Source organism: Schistocerca nitens, chromosome 3 (genome assembly GCF_023898315.1).
Source record: "Schistocerca nitens isolate TAMUIC-IGC-003100 chromosome 3, iqSchNite1.1, whole genome shotgun sequence".
NCBI lineage: Eukaryota > Metazoa > Arthropoda > Insecta > Orthoptera > Acrididae > Schistocerca > Schistocerca nitens.
In genome coordinates this window covers 83404734-83425865 of record NC_064616.1, presented here as the reverse complement: position 1 = coordinate 83425865, position 21132 = coordinate 83404734, and the positions used below count along the sequence as shown (strand labels likewise).

The following is a 21132-nucleotide window of genomic DNA, read 5'->3' as shown; positions in this document are numbered from 1 at the left end:
AACGAACTGAGTTCCTTGTGCGGGATTGCGTGAGAGGCCAGATTAACTTGGTCTTCGATCTTGAAGCCAAAAATTTTGAATGGATCCAATCTGAAAATGTTAGTACCCATACAGAAATTCGCTGTTTTAAATGTTATTTGTCTAGCTGCATTCTCATACTAAGTTGAGATCATTGTTTGGCCCTGCAATGGGATCGATCGGTTATTTTATGTCACCACCATCCACTTAGTGTGCTGCATGTGTGGGAACCTGCTGAACTGGTATGTCTCCAGGTTTATAAAAGAACATTTTGTACAATTTTCTATAGAAAGGCAAAAATGGAGCACTCTGACAAGTTCTGTCCAATATCTGACTTGCCTCACAACAGGTATCAAAGAGATTTTTGCTTGTTTCATGAAAGCGAGTGAATGGTTGAGGAAGAAGTGATGTAGCTTTTGGTACTAGTGTTGGCTGCTGCTGCTGCTGTTGTTTTTGTTGTTGGAGCAGGCGGATGAGTTGCTGTTATAGTTCCTTCTTCTGTTGCTGCGCCTGCATCTCGTGGTCGTGCAGTAGCGTTCTCGCTTCCCACGCCCGGGTTCCCGGGTTCGATTCCCGGCGGGGTCAGGGATTTTCTCTGCCTCGTGATGGCTGGGTGTTGTGTGATGTCCTTAGGTTAGTTAGGTTTAAGTAGTTCTAAGTTCTAGGGGACTGATGACCATAGATGTTAAGTCCCATAGTGCTCAGAGCCATTTGAACCATTCTGTTGCTGCTTTTCTTGGTGTTGCAGTGCCATCTTCAATTTTCACAACTTCAAAAACTCAGGATCCACCATTGCAAGATGAGTAACATCCTCAGTGTCACTTAATATCTTATTTGGTGTAGGTAGCAAAAGTTCAGTATTGTGCAGCACATGGTGACACTGTGACTGGTAGAACAAATGGTAGTTTTAAGTGGTTAGTAACAACAAAATTCACTTAGTGAATGGCTGGATAGAAACAGTCTGAAAAACACCAAGTTCGCCATAAGCATAGAACATCAATCCAAAGTGAATATTGAAAGAGAGAAAACTGTAACACAAGCAATAGTCAAACATTGTATTAAATGTCACAGTCTGAACGCTTCATGTGATAACAAGCAAGGGGCAGTATCTGGTGGACCATGTGCATATTTAAAAACAGAACTCTGTGCCCATTGTACCTTTGGGTTATGTCATGTGTGACCCATGGCTGTTTGCAGCTCAGACTATAAATCAGAATCAATCTTGGATACAAGATGACAGTCTTTGAGTAAGACGGTACTTATCGTATGTGATAAGTATACGTGTCAACACATGTTGTACAACACCCATGGCCAGCATTATGGTTTTATTTGTTCCTGTAGAACTATTGTGTAATTGGGCCAGTCATCAACTCCATCTTGGCCTTGACCTTTAGAATATTTATGGCTCCTTCAAGAGAGGATATAACAATGGCACAATATTCTACCTATTTGCACTAATGCAAGTATCCAGGGCTGAGGAGCAAGCCAAATCTTTACTGTGTGTATTCTCCATACCCATTTACCAAGGCGTTACCTATCATGCTAAATTTAGTTTACATGTGTTCAACGGGATAAAGTTCATGTGGTGCATATTTGAGGATAGTAAGTGCCAAAAATACTTGAGAAATATAAATTAAATGCCTTGCTACAATTATTTGCGTATTTCAATTGATATTCCTGTCACATTTAATCCTAACTTAAAATCTTTACATTCAGACTGTGAAGTCTGTTTCTTGGTTTTGCGACAGGAAAAATTCTTTTCTTTGAAGAAATTTGGTATTGTATGTGTCATGTCAGAATGTTCAGAGTATAGTAAATCAAACAATTTTGATTTATAATGCTATGAAACACTTAGAAAAATGGATGCTGGAGTATGTGAAACAGTTACACCTGATGTATTTCACAGATATTTCACTGCACCACTGTACATTTCACATTATTAGTCCAGAAATTTGTTAAAGTATAAGGATAGAGTCTGAAAGACTATATGTAACTTGAACCATGCAAGTTATTCTATGTGGTAATTTTCTTTGTCAATAGCAGCATGCCTGTTTTGATTTATTACCAATGTAGCATATTCACACAAGTGATAACTCTACAGATTTTCCCCATCAAAGCATGCTGTAAGGTTATTAACTTGTTTTGTGCCTCATAAGTCTCATAGATTTTCTTCGTCACCTTACTTCTCCTGATGATTACTACATGCTCTAAACAATTGTGAAATGATTGCTCACAACACATGTGAGTTTATTTTCCACTTCATTCAATTTTATATCTTTAAACACATTTACGGTGATCATCTTGCATGATTATATTGGAACTTTGGTAATTTAATTCTGCAGGTTGTGCTCTTAGTAGCCTACCAAAATTTAAGAAGTGCCCATCCATAGTTAAAGAAATGATTGACTAACTGACTGCAAATCACCTACTTCTATAGTATCTGTATTCAATGTAAAATTGTAATTGCAATATTTGAGTGTTAGCTGCCGATGGACTCTGGCTTTGTGTGTGATGTCTGTATAAAAATGGGTGTAGGGCAGATAAATGGTAAAATACACGACAATTACACCTTCAGTAATAATAATATAAATATGGGAAAAATTGTTAGTATATATGCACATAAGATAATGAAGTAATTTGGTTTAACTATAAGCTGTATAATCTAAAAATGAGAAAAATGATAGGTATTGTCTATGAGCGGAAAGTTATACCAGTTGTTGGGATTTCCAAAGCCTGCCAAGAAATTTCAGGAAACTTAATTTTCTGATTGGAATATTTCAAAACCAACTTGTTATTTTAGTAAAGCTGTACACTTCTGGAATGTGAGAAATGGGGACTACAAAACTGTTCTTTCAAAGATGGGAATGAGGGCTTTCAAACAAAGTAAGTCAGCATTAAAACAAATAATTAGTAGTGGGATCAAATATAAAAGTGCATGTGGTTAACATGACTCTAAAATTGTGAATACTTCTTTAAATAAAATGTTTCTTCCAAAACTAAGTATACTGTGGAGTGTTATCATTCATTGGCCCAAGTGGTTAGTAGTGGAACATGTTATTCCCTAGACTCGACATGTCACATCACAACTGTTATCATCAGTGGTCTGAAAATTATAACTCAAATAATAATATTTAGCAAAATCCTGCATAATAATTAGCAATTGTCTGTGCTTGTGGCTTGTGCCTTAAGTGTAGAAAAGTTATCAGAAAAGGAAAAAAATTGTTTATTTTAGGAGTGGGAGTGTAGCAAGTGGGATTTATTGCTACATTTCAGTGTTGCATATCACTTGAGCCCTTTCTCCAATCATACTACTGAACAAATAAATGTTTTCAGTACAATGGCGGACTTTTCTCTTTATCAGTTCAGTATATTCACCACCATGAGGCATACTACATCAGTTTATGTACCTATGATTGACAGTGGATTACCTTTTTTGTGTATCAAGCTTTAAATAACACCCTTGTATATTTACTCATTTTATGTCACATACTTCTTTTCTCTTTCAGGTACTTCCTGGCCTCTGTATACAGGAATTTCAAGAACGCCGTCAGAAGTTGCTGTCCAGCATACTGAGATATGAACCAAACCTGAATCATGTCATTGTTATACCATCAGCCACAAAAATGTTCATGACTGAGAAAATTCCATATCCATTCCGACAGAACTCAGATTTTCTGTATTTGACTGGATGTTTGGAACCTGAATGTGCCTTAGTGATGTCATCTCATTCTGGGAAGTCCAAGTCTGTGTTGTTTCTAAGAAATAAGGACCCACAAGCCGAACTCTGGGATGGGCCTCGCACTGGAATTGATGCAGCTCCTTCATTTTTTGGTGTAGATGAGGCATTACATATAAGAGATCTTGGAACATTTCTTCAATCCTATGCCAAAGGAACAAGTTCATTTTATCTGTGGTATGAATATATTCAACCTGTGCAACCAAACCTGCATAAAGTGATGCGTGACTATCTCAATGGAAAGTGGAATAAGGTAACTATATAGATGCTAAGAAAATATATTCAAAAATGAAGTACACCTTTGTAAACATCATATTTCTTCACCATATTTGTTATTTGAAAGAGTTATTTAAATTTAGACCAAGCAAGATGGTATAGTGGCTCTTCAGCCGAATGCCAGCCTTTTGACATTACGTCACTTCAGCAGCCTATGTTGCAATTTTGCAAATCGAGGTGGTCACTGGGCATTGAATCCAGAACCTCCACATTAGCCAGAAATGATAATCACTAGATTGCAGAGGCAGTGAAGTGGTTGAGGCCCTGTACTCCAATCCAGTAGGAATGGGGATAAAATCTCCATATTGACATCCAAATTTAGATTTCCTATGGTTTCTCTATATTGATTAAGCGAACTACTGTTATTGTTCTCTGAAGAGGACATGGTCTGGGTGATTTCCTGCCCTATCCTTACCCTAACTGCACTTATGCTCCATGTGGAAGCTTCCTTTTTCAATCCAATTTGTGTTTGAATCTGTAGATCATGTTTTTAGATGAAATTTGAGAAATACAAGGGTTGGAACTTTAATAGTGGCAACTACTTATTTACAGTTCATAGAAAATAGATAGGTGTTTCAAAGTTTTACTGACTTTCAAAGTAGTCACCAGCATTGCCAGTGATGTGGAAGTCGTAGGATACTCTTGGCAGTGCCAGTTGTGTTGATAGTTCGAGCAGCGTGGTCTGTCGCCCGACGAGTTTTTAGCAGTTCTGAAGCGAATGCCGTGAAGTGTTTCCTTCAGTTTAGAAATTGGGTTGAACTCGTGAGGTCTTAAGTCAGGGGAGTGCAGTAGGTGGTATAGCACTTAGCAGCCCCATCAGTCAAATAAATCAATAACAGCTTGCACTGTACGTGTTTGAGCATTGTCCTGTAAAATGATGGTCACGTCCTGCAGAAAGTGTCATCACTTGTGTCTCTGTGCTGTTCATTTTTGGAACACAACCTGTGACCAGCTTAGAGACAGAAGCAATGACACTTTCTGCAGGACGTGACCATCATTTTACAGGACAATGCTCAAGCACGTACAGTGCAAGCTGTTATTGAGTTGTTTGACTGATGGGGCTGCTTAGTACTATACCACCTACTGCACTCATCTGACTAAAGCCCTTGTGGGTTCAACTCGATTTCTAAACTGAGGGACACACTTTACGGCATTCACTTCAGAACTGCTACAAATTCGTCGGGCAATAGACTGCGCCGCTCGAACTGTCAACACAACTGGCACTACTAAGAGTATCTTAAGACTTCCACATCACTGGCAATTGGTTATACACAATGCTGGTGGCTACTTTGAAGGCCAGTAAAACTTTGAAACATGTATCTATTTTGTACAAGCTGTAAATAAATAGTTACCACTATTAAAGTTCCAACCCTTGTATCTCTGTGCATCAATAAAATATTTGAAATTTACTCACCAAAAGGTATGAAATGTGTAAAAGTAAGCCTTGTTTCTTCAACTATTTAGACTAATTGGTTCTTTTATGCAGGAGACTTATGTTACTGCAGTTTTGTGCACATTTGAAAGATCCATTTTTAATCATTTGAGCAGAAAATAGAAAATGTATTGTATGAAAAATTATGTGTTATACAACAATATAAGGAAAAGGATAGTAGCTACTCAGCATATAGTGGATACTGAGTCGCACAAAGGCACAAAAAAAAAAAAAAAAAAAAAAAAAAGGCTATTGGAAAGTTAGCTTTTGGCCAACAAAGTCTTTGTCAAAAATAGACAAAACACACACACACACACACACATGGTAAATATGTAATTTCATGAACTGTTTACCTGCTCCCATGGAGTGGTCGCATTTTTATCACAGATTTATGCTCTGGAAGGGTGACTTGTTTTGGGGAAGACAACTCTATAGCTAAGGATCATCAGAGTGTACATTCTTCCTGGAATTAAGTTGTTTTTTAAAAATATTAAGACAGCACAGTGTCAAGCTCAAATGGGGCTTTAGTTTTTAGCCACTACAAGAAAGATGTTGGTCATTGAGGGGAGCTCTCAAAATTCCAAGTGCTCACATTACATTATGAGTCAAAGAATGTACTGCTTTCACCAAGGTACATCGTATGTGATGAAAATGATAAAATTCAGGAAGCATAGGCTTATGTAGAAGGGCATTGAGAATGCTCCATCCAAGACAGCGTGTTGCATCCTCCCTATCAAAAAGTTCTCAATCCAGTCACAAATTTCACTTATACCCCATATGATTGTACTTTTGACAGTAAGAATATGTCTGGTACCGAGTCAAATGCTTTTGGGTAATCAAGAAATACTGCAACTTCCTGCTTGCCTTGATCCAAAGCTTTCAGTACATCATGTGAGAAAAGTGAGAGTTGGATTTCACATAATCGATGTTTTCGGAATCCGCGCTGTTTGGTATGGAGGAGGTCATTCTGTTTGAGATACCTCAATTATTTTTGAGATAAGAATTTGTTATAAGACTCTACAACAAATTGATTCAAGGATATCAGATGTTAGTTTTGTGGGTCACGTCTGCTACCCTTCTTGTAGAAAGGTATGACGTGTGCTTCTTTTCCAAGAACTGGGCCTGGTTTCTTGTTTGAGGGATCTTCGATAGTTTATAGTTGGAATAGGGGCTAACTCAGCTGCAAATCAAGTATAGAATCTGATAGGGATTCCATCAGGTCCCGGAGCTTTGTTCAGTTTTAATGATTTCATGTGTTTCTCAACACCACTGACACTAATACTTGTTTCACTCATCTTTTCAGTGGTATGAGGATTGAATTGGAATGATTCTTGTGGGTTTTCCTTCGTAAAGGAACATTTGAAAACAAAGTTAAGCATTTCAGCTTTTTATTTGCTACCCTCAGTTTCCAATGTGGGTCACAATCTGCTGTTGGTTGCACCCTGTTCCCTCAGTGGGTACCAGAATAGCCTTTTCAACATGTTAAATGAGGGCCTCAGGTGCACACACTGAGTGCACATTGTGTCCTTTCCTGTCCCTTTCTACCTTCATTCAACATACGTTTGGTCCCTTTCTACCATCATTCAACATATGTTTGAAGTGCGAATCATTAATAGACTCCTACCCTTTTTTGGGTTTGCCTCCTCTTGACACCAGACAAAGCAGGTTTCATCAAAGAGACTGCACCTCAAACTTGTTAGTTAGGGGGATAGGTACAACACCTTGAGTTCTCCCTGGTTCCCATCCACCATGTGCAGGATGCCTAGCTCTACCATTGAAATGCCACTCACAGTCAAGTGGCTGAGTAATGACAGATGCTGTACTTTCTGCAGAGGAGACAGGAGCCACAGGAGCAGATAGTACTTTAGGTACCTTTGGTACCAGTACCGTGGTTATCTGATTCTTGCGAGCTCTTCCATCATGACGACTTGCAGCAGCTGCCTCTCGTTTGACAGTAGCCAGGGTGATTTCCAGCTGCTTATGAATGTCAACCAACTCATTCCAGATTCGGGAGCAGCATTCACAGTGGGGCTGCATTTTAGCTGGTGTGATATATTACAGGACAACGAACAAATAACTTTAAATTAAACCCACTGTGTATCTTTTAATCTCTTGAGCTGTAAACTTGCTAATTCCCTATAAGAATTACCGAGCGAGGTGGCGCAGTGGTTAGACACTGGACTCGCATTCGGGAGGACGACGGTTCAATCCCGCGTCCGGCCATCCTGATTTAGGTTTTCCGTGATTTCCCTAAATCACTCCAGGCAAATGCCGGGATGGTTCCTCTGAAAGGGCACGGCCGACTTCCTTCCCCATCCTTCCCTAATCCGATGAGACCGATGACCACGCTGTCTGGTCTCCTTCCCCAAAACCAACCAACCTTCCCTAATCTGATGAGACCGATGACCACGCTGTCTGGTCTCTTTCCCCAAAACCAACCAACCAACCCTATAAGAATTGAAGAAAATACACAAAATGAGATTTCTATTAAGGCAACAGAAAGCCTGTGGTAAAAATTAGTAGTTTCCTAAAACTTTTTGAGGTCAATTATAGTTGTTAGCAAACATGAAAACAGAGTTAATTTATGATAAATGTAGATATTATATAGGGCTAATCCTCTTTAAGGGAAAACTAGGTGTAATACAATATGTTAGAATATCTGCTACAGTAACTTTTATGAATTGATTAATTGTTTATTCACACAATTCTGTTTATTTGGACAAACAACTTAAATGTACTTGGAGAGTCTTCAAGATTAAACAACAAATAAATACACACTTCTTCTGTAATTCTAAGGCGGCGTAAAACTCTATTTTTGCTACTGCCAAGAATTAAGTTACTTGCTAGACTATATTGTGGAAACAAAAGTTAAGTTCTGAAATACTGCTAGTCTGCTCATCTTGAATGCATTGTTCTTTTATGATTACGAGTGATGTGAAGTTAAATTTTTTTTACTGCAATCCCTGAAACTATGTCCTAGTCCAGACCTGCCTGGCTGACAGTGTCTGATTCCCAATAGTGTGATGTTGTGGTCAGAAGAGTGGTGGTGAATGGTGGACTGGACGATGACAGCTGCAGTGGCAGCATCTGTGGTGATGATCATCAGTTCCAGGCAGGTGATGTCACTGCTTTCTACTGCTTCAGTGAGAGCTTAAATCCTTGCTTCACGAATGATTACTTTGTTTTGATTGGCTGCAGAGCTGGGCCATGGAAGCAGAACATAGTGCCAATCAGCACACATCAAGTCTAGCTGCGCATGATGATTGCGGTTTCAAAGTGACCACTGGAGTAGCCCTCTGCTGACTTTCTCACCCTGCGGAGCAATGGGCATTTGAATATTGTGGCCAGCAAACATTCGGCTGCTAGCACTCCGTGGTAGGTGCACCAAAACAGTAACTAAATCACAAATTGCAATTTAATACCAAAAGCACATTTACTTTTATTGACATACATTGAAATTCAGGGGTGTTCTGTTCTTTGGAAAAATAAGTTGCATATCAAAACCTTTTGTTGTATGGAGAAAGTGATATTCTGTGAGTAAGGTCGCAGGTCACTATAAGCATAACTAGGCCTAAAATGGTGGAAAGTGCACCAGATTCCTTGTGTTTTTTTTTCTTTTTTCTTTTTTACACATCTTCAATTGTAAAATTTCCTGGAATGTGCTCATATTGTTGCTGAAGCTTGCTAGTATTGTGTTTGAATAGTTTTCCAGGCCGAACCTCTGTGACATTTTAAAACTCATGAGTAACCCTTAACCGAAGAGTACAGCTGGTTTTTTAAGGAAAACTTCCAATTTGGAGGGTTTGGAGTGGGAAAGGGGCTAATGGAATTGTAAAGTAAGGAATGCATTATTATACATTGTAGGAAGTGTGCTTATGCTACTTGCAAGGGGACACGAGACTCCATGTTGGTTACAGTGAAAACATACACACATAATTATGCTTTAGTCACAGAGTGAAATAACTACTGTAGTATGTAGATCAGTTCGTAAAGTTTCCCACAGTTTATTCTGAATAACAAAAGCAAATTGAGTGGAGAATTTGCAGTTGACGCCAGCTTGGTTGTATAACGTAAAGAAGTGGTTCCTAGAGATGTTTTTTTCTTCTATATCTGTATTATGACAGGTTCAACTGGATGTGTGCCTCTTTCTTTTGCTCTGTCTCTCTTTCTTAATATGCTTGTAACTTCATCTATTTTCAATGTCCGCCAATATTCGAAGCCTCGTACTTCTTCTCCATTGCTTCCCTGCGATCTTTCCTGTGAGTACTATTCAATGCAGGCAATTTCTTCACAACATGTGCCTCAACCAAGATGTTTTCCTTATTTTTATATAATTTCCACTAATGTTCTTTCCTCTCCTAATCAAAGGTATGTGTCTAGCAAGTAACTTCCACAACTAATTTCTGCGTGTTTTTGCTTAAGTGTTTACATTAGAACAAAAGCTTGCACAAATGTACTTCTGCAAGTCACTTAGGCAAGTTAATTCCAGCAACTTGCTGCAGATACTTCCAGAAGTGTTTCCACTAGAGTTATGTGATGAAACACGCAAGTGGAATATGTGAGTGTAGGCTTTCTCAGCGAATTTCATTTATGAAGTCTTCACGGGTTGTCAGCAGAGATATCAATTCGCCTGAAGATAATGGAGACGCATTCCGTCGAAACGTTGCTACAAGATGATGACGCTACTTGGCTGACAACCTGTGAAGACTTCATGTGTGACATTTGCCGAGAAAGCCTGCACTCACATATAACATACCTCTACGGGGATGATATACATCACAGTTACAAGATGCTGCAGAAGCTACGGAGCAAGAAGGGGAAGCTGCTCACCCGGTTGGCCTTCTTACTCCGATGTCAGGATAAAGAAGTGATGCCTAAGTTTGCCAACTTGTGGCCTCTTGTCAATACCAACAGGACGAGACACATCTTACGATGGGCGAGCATGGCCCTAGTATGAGAACACACCAGGGTCACAAGACTGGAACTCAACAAGAATGCTAGAATCCTGCTTTCTCTACACCTCCGAATGGCTTCCTGTCTACCAGAACACACTGGATAGAAGGCAATATCTTTACCAATGGTGAATGGTCCACGAAGAAAGCCACCGAAAGGCAGTGCAAGAAATTCCTTCGACTTTTGGAAGTCCGACAACAGAAAGAAAAACCATCTCCCAACAAGGTGGTCATTAATCTAACAAATAAGGAACTGGATGGGCCAACACAAGAGGTGCTGTCCAAGGGCCTAAACTTCAGCCCCGGTTCCGAGACCCTGCCGAAACAGGACATCATAAATGGGGTAGAGCAAGCCATAATGAGACTACCTGAAGAGGCTGCAGAAGAAGTAAGAAGAGATGTCTGCAAAGTACTAGACAAAGCAAAGATACCGAAGAATAACATTTCGGCGGCAGAACACAAGGCACTATGGGCACTCAGGGAGGACCAGGACACAGTGGTCTTGACAGCGGACGAAGGGGACGCGACGGTGCTGCTTAAATCGGAAGACTATTGGCAAAAAATCTATGCCCTCCTGCAGGATCCTGCCTACAAACAACTAGGGAAGGACCCCACCACCACAGTGACTCACAAGTCCATTGAGATGCTTATCAACTCTGGACTAGAGAAGAATATCATCACGAAGCTGTACCCGAGGGCACTGGCACCACCACATCTCTATGGCCACCCAAAGGTCCACAAAGAAGGTGTCTCATTACGACCTATTTTGAACACTATTAACTCACTGACATATGGTATTGCTAAGCATTTATCACAGATGATAAAACCCTTGGTGGGTTACAGTCCACACCATGTGAAAAACGTGGCTGAGTTTGTGAAGGTACTACAGGGCATGCGGCTGGAAAATGAAGACCTACTAGTCAGCTTCAGTGTGACATCCTTATTCACACAAGTACCAATAGAAGACTCCCTGGCTTTACTCGAAGAACATTTTGAGGAGGATATCATCAAGCTCTTTCGCCATGTGCTAACCACCACCTATTTCAAATGTGGTGGGAAGTTCTACGAACAGATAGATGGTGTAGCTATGGGCTCCCCCCTAGCACCAGGCATAGCCGATCTATACATGGAGCACTTTGAAAAGCTAGCACTGGACACTGCTAAACACAAGCCAAAAGCCTTCTACAGGTACGTTGACGATACTTTTGTAGTTTGGTCACATGGCAGGGACAAACTGCTAATGCGCTGGTCCTCCAACGGCCAAGATCGCGAGAATTCTCAAGAAACATAAAGTGAAGAATATTTTCCGCTTAGTGGGAAAAATCAAAGACCTTCTCGGTTCAACCAAGGATCCACTAGGTCTGATGACACCTGGTGTGTACGAGATCGGATGCGAATGTGGGATGCAATATGTAGGACAGACGCAGCATTGCATATCTCAGCGCTGCAATGAACACATCAAGTATGTACGCTTGGGTCAGACCAACAAATCTGGTGTGGCGGAACATAGTATTGACGAGAAGCACACCTTTGATTTTGAGGATACAAAGAAAATATGCAGTATAAACGGATTTTGAGACTCAGTAATCAAAGAGTCCATAGAAATATGGTTACACGGCAAGCTAATCAACTGCGAGAGTGGCTACCATCTCAGCACAGCCTGGGAGCCAGCAATTAGTAAAACCAGAGAAGAATGTTCTGTTCCACCAAGGGCCACGGACAGAGCAAACAGAGACAGATGCCGGGACACGAACCCCACAAACAGAGACGGATGCCGGGACACGAACCCCACACACACGTGCCCCCCACCACCGGCTGTTCCAGGCCCATTGGGTGATTCCACGTGTGCGTGATTGGCCAGTGGCGGAAGCGGACAGCGGCCCGGCAGAGATATCAGCCCGCGACTGACGATATCCTGACAGTTTGCCTGAAGATGATGGAGACGCATTCCATCAAAACGAGACGACGATGCTACTTGGCTGACAACCCGTGAAGGCTTCATATAGGCAAGTGGGAGTTTACAATATCATGCTTAAAAATCAGAGCAGCTGCAACTTTTGCTGCTTTACTATTATTAAAGAAGAAGCATGGTGAAAAACAAAGAGTTAAAAAAATGTTTGGGAGAAGAAATGGACTCAGAGATATTAATGTTTTTAAGAAATGCTTCATTAATTTCTTTTCGATACAGGGCCTGTAATTTGTGATTTTTGTTTTGGTTGTTTGTTTGTGTTTGTGTGTGTGTGTGTGTGTGTGTGTTTTTTTTTTTGCAATATACTTTAGTGTGCCTTGGCTTATAACTCTGTTATGTAAAATCCACTTGTTTGGTGCTCCACAGTACAGCAAAGCATTTCACTTTCTGAATTAACAGTTGTGTTCTTTCAATGGTCCACAAGTACTCCTCAGTTTGTGACATGATGTGTTTTTACTGGTATTCAAAACACAAAACATCTGCAGGTTAGAGAAAAACTTCCAGCAATTGGGTATGACAAGTGATTGCAGAAAAACAAAAAAGTGTTTCCCACTAACTTGTGGAAGCTTCTTCTGGAAGTTGATGAAACTTATGAAGCTGACTTGCAGCTGTAGCTTCTATAAATGACTTGCAGAAGTCTTCTTACTAGTGAACACACATCTTTTGGAGATGTATATATATATATCTCTGTTTACTTCAAGCATTTCTTGTCCTGTTGTTATGAAGTATTCCATGGCATCTCATTTTTCTTTTATATTAAAAAGCAGAAACCCGCCTCGATTGCGAAAAATGCACCTAGTGTTAACCTAGGTTTCGGCGTAGATAACTACACCTTCTTCAGAACAATAAACCCACATGTGTCTAAGAAGACCTTTGTCAATGATTAAAAGAACACCATGGCTTCTGAAGAAGGTGTAGTTATCTACGCCAAAACATAGGTTAACACTAGGTGCATTTTTCGCAATCGAGGCGGGTTTCTGGTTTTTTAATATATTAACCAACGATTGCCGACGCGCTGCGATGTTGAAGGTTCATTTTTCTTTTCCATTCCTGCATCCAACCTGATCATCTTGAATGTTTTCTTGAATTTTTGCTCCAATTGCCTTTTGTAATGTGTCATACCCCCCCCTCCCCCCTCGCCCCCAGGGAGCTCATCGCTCTTTGGCAGATTCATACTTGGCTACCATGTGTACCCAGCCTATGCAGCATCGTTTCCCTTCCGTGCTGCATATCTATCCTCTTGCTATTCTTTTTCCCCTCCCTTTGGGAAAATGTCTGGGATGTTTTTTGGAATGTGTTCTGCATCGTCAGTACCCTGACATCAGAACAGTCTCTCCACGGTTTTTTGTTCCTCTTTTCTTTCTTTGTTACCCTTTTCCTGTTCTTCCTCTGCTTCATCATTTGGGGTTCCTCTTTTTCTCTTCCTCCCTGTGTGCTCCTGAAGGCCAGTGACGCATAACAGGTGACTGGGTAACACATAATTCCCAGCCCTGGGTTGAGAGGTAGGGTTCGCATGTACCCCGGGTACAGACCAGGCCCAGTGATGGGTGATTGCCTGTGCTGCTACCTCCCCAAATTGCTGATTGTTCCCTCTGTCAGGTGTTCAGGAGGCGTGACCTGAGGTGTAAACAATCACGTAATGTGGGTGCGCCCCTTCTGAAGGGGGGGGGGGGGGGCACCATCAGAGACACTGGCAATCATGGGGGATTTTTTTGCAATGAGCCAATCATCTTCTTCCCAGTCAATGTCTACCAAACATAAACAGAATGAGGCTAACAGTTCAAAGATCCTCCCAGCAGCACCATGGTTCCTTGTGGTTTCAGTTCTTTGCTACAGTCAATCTGTTTCTTATTCAGAAAGGTGTTGATGCAGTTGCCGGCTCTGTGAAATTCTGCTCCCATTTATGAAATGGCACTTTGCTTTTGGAGACTACTTCTAATTCTTAAGCACAATAACTGCTTGCATTTTCACTCCTCCACGGCTGTCCTGTTCATGTCAAGACCCATCGAACACTGAATTCTTCCCATGGTGTTATTTACACTAGGCTGCTCAATGGTCTGACCAAGGCAGAAATCCAAGTGTACCTCTCTGATCAATGAGTCATTGCAGTCCATCAGCTGATGAAAAAGATAGATGCACCCTTAGTGCCTACATGCTCTCTTTTTCTACCTTTTGACAGAGTGGTGCTTCTCTCAAAGATCAAAGCAGGTTATAAGTTATCACAATCTGACCATACATTCTGAACCCAATGCGCTGCTACCAGTGTCATCGTTACAACCACACCTGAATGTCCTTTCGACACCCAGACAAATGTGTAACCTGTGGTTGGGATGTTCATGAGGTGCGATTGCCTGCCTCTTTCTCCCTGCTGTATCAACTGAAATGGTGACTGTGCTGCCTCCTCCCAAGATTGTCCCATTTATCTCAATGCGTAGGCTGTCCAGGAGATCTAGGTGAAGGAAGAAGTACCTTACCCGGTCACTTACAAGTTGTTGGCTAGTTGGAAACTCAGCATTCTACCATCCAGCACTTACAACACTGTTCTTGCTACATGTCACTCCATGAAGGACACAGGCATTCAGACATATGACCTCAAATTTGGCACTACACTTGTGAAATCACCCAGCGTCATGGTAACATCCCCGTTTCCTCCTCCACCTATGCAACAAGCCACTAAACTTTTGCGTCATGAAGCAAAGTCACCTGCTTCACAACAGGCAGGCCGGAAAGGATGGAAGGAATACTCCCACAAAGACTTCCTACGTCCCTCCAGCCAACCAACATCCGAGTCTTCCTCTGTCAACCGGAAAGGCTCCAAGAAGTCAAACAAAGGCAAACGGTCTTCTCCTTCACCAACTCGGAGATCCTCTTCGACGGTGTAGCCACGTGATACTCTTGCCCAGTCGACCTCTGTGTTGCCATTGTGCACCACCAAAAGTTTTTCTGCCCTGGACTCCAGAGGCCAAGAGAAGGAGAGTGCCAATGCCTCTGTAGATTTCAGGGAGCAGGATCCTCCAGTCTCTGTGCCCTGTAGCAGTGAGTCTTCAAAGGCTGACACTAGGCAGCTGCTGATTTGACATGCCTTCATTTTTTCCCTCCTCCCCTTTCCACATTATGACTCTCCTCCAGTGGAACATTTGTGGCATTAAGTCCCACAAAGAGGACTTAAGGCTGCTCTTAGAACTGCAGTGCCTACTTGTTCTCTGCTTCCAGGAAACAAAATTGTGTCCTCATGACTGCCTTGAGCTCTCGCATTTCTTCCCTGTTAACTTTGACCTTCCCCCCAAGGATGGCATCCCATTTCATGTGGGAGTCATGCTTCTCATCTGGGATGATGTTCATAGTCGGCCTATCTCCCTGGCTACCTGGCTGCAACCTGTTGCTGTCTGCCTTTTCCTTCCCCACTTGATCTTTTCCCTTGTACCGTTTACATCCCCCCATCATTCGGTGGCACCAGGGCAGACTTCTTCCAGCTTATTGGGTAACTCCTTCAGCCCTTGCTGCAGCTCGGTGACTTTAATGCACACCATCCCTTTTGGGACTTGTCCAGAACCTGTCAGAGAGGTGCCCTCTTGGCTGACCTTCTCAGCCACCTTAACCTCATATGCCTTAACATGGGACCATCCACATTCCTTTCTGACTCCAGTAACACCTAGTCCCATGTGAACCTCTCCTTCTGCACTGCCCAGCTTGCCCAACATCTTGAGTGGTCCGTTCTCTCTGACACGTACTCAAGTGAGCATTTCCTGTGTGCTATCCAATTGCCGACTTCTACCCCGTCTATGTACGCAGCCAAATGGCAGCTTTCTAAGGCTGACTGGAGGCTTTAATCGTCCCTGGTGACCGTCTCTGAACATTTCCCCAGTTGCAATGACCAGGTAGAATATCTTACAAAACATTATTCTTACCACCACAGAATTATCCATCCCATCCACTTTCTCTTTGCTGCACCATGTCCCAGTCCCTTGGTGGACTGAGGCATGTGGTGATGCAATTTGCACATGGAGACATCCTCTCCGCATTTTTAACTGTCATCCTATGATGGCCAACAGCATTCATTACAAACAGTTGCATGGTCAGTGTCATCACGTTCTTCGGAATAGCAGAAAAGCTAGCTGGATTTCCTTTACTAGTTCTTTTAACAGTTCCACGCCATCTTCCGTCATGTGAGCCAACCTCCGAAGGCTGTCTGGGACCAAGGTCCATTCCCCAATTTCTGCCTGACAGTAGCAGATGATCTCATAGTGGAACATACTGCTATTTCCAACACCTTGAGTTGCTATTTAGTGGAGATTTTGAGGTCCACCCACTATCACCTTGCCTTCCTCCATTGGAAATGAGTAGAGAAGACTCATGTGGTACAATTCTCTTCTCAGAAATGTGAGTGCTACAATGCCGCATTCACTATGAGGAAGCTAGATCATGCTCTCACTTTGTCCCAATCGTCCACCTTAAGGTCAGACGATGTTCACATTCAGATGTTGCAGAATCTTACTCTTGCGGGCAAGCACTTTCTCCTTCATATGTACAGTCACGTCAGGGCAGAAGGCATGTTTCCCAGATGCTGGTGTGAAGCCACTGTCATACTCAAAACTAAGCCTGGCAAGGACAAATGCCTTCCTTCTAGTTGTTGCCCCATTTCTGTCACCAGCTGTGTTTGCAAAGTGATGGAACATATGATTCATGCCTGGCTGGTATGGTGGCTTGAGTCTCACAATTTACTAACCACTGCAAAGTGTGGATTTCGAGTGCGCCATTCTGTGGTTGACCATCTCGTCACTTTGCCAGCTCATGTCATGAATGGTTTTCTGTGGAAATTCCAGCATGGGGCAGTGTTTTTTCGATTTGGAGAGAACCTACAACATCTGCTGGAGGACTGGTGGTATCCTCTGTACTCTCTACATGTGGGGCTTCCTTGGCGGCATGCCCCATTTCTTTCAGGAATTCTTAAAAGACCAAGTTTTCAGGTATGTGTGGGTTCAGCCTTGTTGGACACCTTTATCCAGGAAAACCGTGTGCCTCAGGGTTCCATCCTGAGTGTCATCCTCTTTGCTGTAACCATTAACCCTATAATAGCCTGCCTCCCACCAGGCATCTCCAGCTCCTTTTTCGTTGACGATTTTGTCATCTGTTGCAGTTCTCCATGGACTTGTGTCCTAGAGCGGCATCTTGAGCAATGTCTCAATCATCTTTACTCGAGGAGCATCGACAGTGGCTGTTGCTTTTTTGCTGACAAAACTGTTTATATGCATTTCTGGTGGTGCAACTGGTTTCTTCCACCGTCTTTACATCTTGGGCCTTTGCTCTTCCGTTCATTGATGTTACAAAATTCCTGGGGCCCATGCTAGATGGGAAACTTTCGTGGTCCTCTCACGTGTCTTACCTTGCTGCCTGCTGTACACGGTCCCTCAATGTTCTGTCTGTCCTGAGTGGTACTTCCTGGTGAATGGATTGGACCACCCTCCTCTGTTTGTATCAGTCCCTTGTCCATTTGAAACTAGACTACGGGTGTTTTGTTTATGCATTTGCATATCTGTCCCTTTTATGCCATCTCAATATATCCACCATTGTGGCATCCGTTTGGCCATTGGCTCCTTTTACACTAGCCCGGTTGAGAGTCTGTATGGCAAAGCAGCCTAATTACTGCTGTCATATCACTGTGACTGTCTCCTTGGTAGATACGCATGCCGTTTGTCTGTCATGCCTGCTCACCCATACTATGCCTCCTTTAATGACTCCTTTGATCACCAGTATGGGGCGTGTCCCTCTTCTCTGTTACCTCCTGGAGTTCACTTTCAGCTCTTGCTCTGGGAGCTTAACTTTATGCTACCTGCCACTCTGCTGATGGATGTGAACTGTTCACCACCTTGGCTTCGTATGGTGGCCTGTGTTCACCTTGGCCTTCATTCATTTCCTAAAGACACTACTCCAGCCTTGCTCTATCACTGTAAGTTTCATGACCTTTGCATGGAACTTCGCGATAGTACCTTTGTGTACGCTGATGGCTCTCGGATTGATTGTGGTGTTGGGTTTGGCACCAACATTTCTCGGTATCAGCTTTCAGAACACTGCTCAGTATTTACAGCAAAGCTCTTTGTCCGGTAACAGGCCACACAGTACATCTGTTGACATAGTCTTTTCCATTGCGTCATCTGCTCCAACTCTCTAGGTGCCCTTCAGATCCTCAGTGTACTGTACACAGCCCATCCCTTAGTGGAACAGGTACAGGAAAGCTGTCACTTGCTCACTCTTGATGGAGCCAGTGTGATGTTTATGTGGGTTCCTGGTCATGTTGGTCTGATGGGAAATGAGGCTGCTGATAATGCTGCCAAGGCTGCAGTCCTCGTGCCTCGGCCCGCTATTGCTTCCACCCCCTCTGATGATCTCTGTGTAGCCATCTGTCAGCAGGTGGTGTCACTTCCACATCACCACTGGTCCTTCCTTCACGGGAACAAGCTCCAGGGAATTAAGCCTCTCCCATTGACTTGGACAACCTCCTCTTGGCCCTCTCACCATGAGGAGATCATTTTAACTATGTTGCGTATTGGGCACTGTCTTTTTAGCCATCACCATTTGTTAAGTTGTGCTCCCCCACCACTGTGTGCTCATTGCCCTCAACCTCTGACAGTTCGCCATTACCTGATGGAACGCCCTTTTTTTTTTTAATCATTTACATTCTCATTTATGTTTTTCATCTAAGTTACCAGCCATTTTAGCAAATGACATGCAGCCTTTTGACTGCATTTTACTTTTTATCCATTTTAGCAATATGACGATGGACATTTAATCTTTAGTTCAGAATCTCTGTTTCTATATGGCATATTTTACAGTCCTTTCTCAAAGTCCCTGTTTTTAGCTGTCTTTCCTTCTGTCAACTGGGCTTAACGAGTAGTTGTCTTTAACTCCTTTGTTCTCTTTGTGTTCTATGGTTCTGACTCGGGCATGTTGGTTGGCTGGAGGGACATAGGAAGTCTTTGTGGGAGTATTCCTTCCATCCTTTCCGGCCTGCCTGTTGTGAAGCAGGTGACTTTGCTTCATGACGCAAAAGTTTGGTGGCTTGTTGCATAGGTGGAGGAGGAAACGGGGATGTTACCATGACGCTGGGTGATTTCACAAGTGTAGTGCCAAATTTGAGGTCATGTGTCTGAATGCCTGTGTCCTTCATGGAGTGACATGTAGCAAGAACAGTACTGTAAGTGCTGGATAGTAGAATGCAGAGTTTCCAACTAGCCAACAACTTGTAAGTGACCGGGTAAGGTACTTCTTCCTTCACCTAGATCTCCTGGACAGCCTACTCATTGAGATAAATGGGACAATCTTGGGAGGAGGCAGCACAGTCACCATTTCAGTTGATTCAGCAGGGAGAAAGAGGCAGGCAATCGCCCTCACGAACATCCCAACCACAGGTTACACATTTGTCTGGGTGTCGACAGGACATTCAGGTTTGGTTGTAATGATGGATGGTGAGGCCAAGTTGAAGGTAAGGAATTCCTTACCTTCAACTTGGTCTCACCATCTATCCCCAGGTCCCTTCCTAAGAACACTAACCTTTCAGCAGAAGAAAGGACAGCCATACCCAACCTTAAAACAGATTCTGACCTAATCGTCTATCCTGCAGACAAAGCGTCCATGATTGTCACAATGAATCGCAATGACTACCTGGCAGAAGGCTTCCACCAACTGTCTGACTCCTCCACCTACAAGCTCTGCCATAGTGATCCCCTCCCAGAAGTCGAACATAGTCCCTACTGAAATCCTTAGGCCCTTCCCAGAACATCTTCCCTGAGTCCTTCTCTTCCTGACCCCACAGACACCCTGCACACCACCATTCTACATGCTTCCCAAAATCTTCAAATTCAATAATCCTGGGCATTCCATTGTAGCTGGCTATTGTGCTCCCTGTGAAAGAATTTCCACTGATATTGACCATCTCCAACCAGTTGTCCAAAACCTAGCCTCCATCATCAAAGATACTAATCACTTCCTTCACTGTCTCTCCACTTTCTCCTCCCCCTCCCCCTTCCCCCACCCCCAATCACTACCCATCACTGTTGATGCCACTTATGTATACCCAACACCCCTTATGCGCATGGCTTTTCTGCTATCCAGTAACATGTTTCCCCACATATGTCAGACTCCAAACCAATTACCTCATTGCTCATATGCCTTACTAACTATATCCTGATACACATCTACTTCCCCTTTGAGTGGAAGGTGTACAAACAAATCCATATCACAGCCATGGACATCCCCATGGCACCCTCCTATGCCAACCTGTTTTATGGACCATCTAGAGGAGACCTTCCTAGTCTCCCAAAACTCCAAAGTCCTAGGCTGGTTCAGGTTTGTAGATGATATCTTTATGATCTGGATGCAGGGCCAAGACACCCTATCCTCATCTGTTCTCAACCTCAACACCTTCTCTCCCATCTCCTCCATCTGGTTCTCCTCAACCCAATGTGCCACCTTCCAGGACATTGACCCCCATCTCTCTGACAGCTCCACCCACTCCTCTGTCCACATTAAACCCACTAACCACCAACAATACCAGCATTTTGACAGCTGCCATCCATTCCACATCAAAAAGTCCCTCCCATACAGCCTCACTACTCTGGGGGACATATCTGGAGGGATGAGAACTCCCATGCCTAGTATGCTGAAAGTCTCACGAAGGTCTCCACAGACTGGCACTACCCCACAAACCTAGTCTGCAAACAGATACCCCATTCCATATCCTCACATCCCCACT

At 42.9% G+C, this 21132-nt stretch overlaps 1 protein-coding gene across 1 annotated transcript in view; it reads left to right on the top strand.

The window, feature by feature from the left end:
• Positions 1-21132, top strand: part of LOC126248048 (xaa-Pro aminopeptidase 3-like) — a 230057-nt gene that overhangs the window by 136827 nt on the left and 72098 nt on the right. The window contains exon 3 of the mRNA XM_049948682.1: positions 3525-4007. Coding sequence (XP_049804639.1) covers positions 3525-4007 — 483 coding nt within the window. The remainder of the gene's footprint in view (positions 1-3524; positions 4008-21132) is intronic.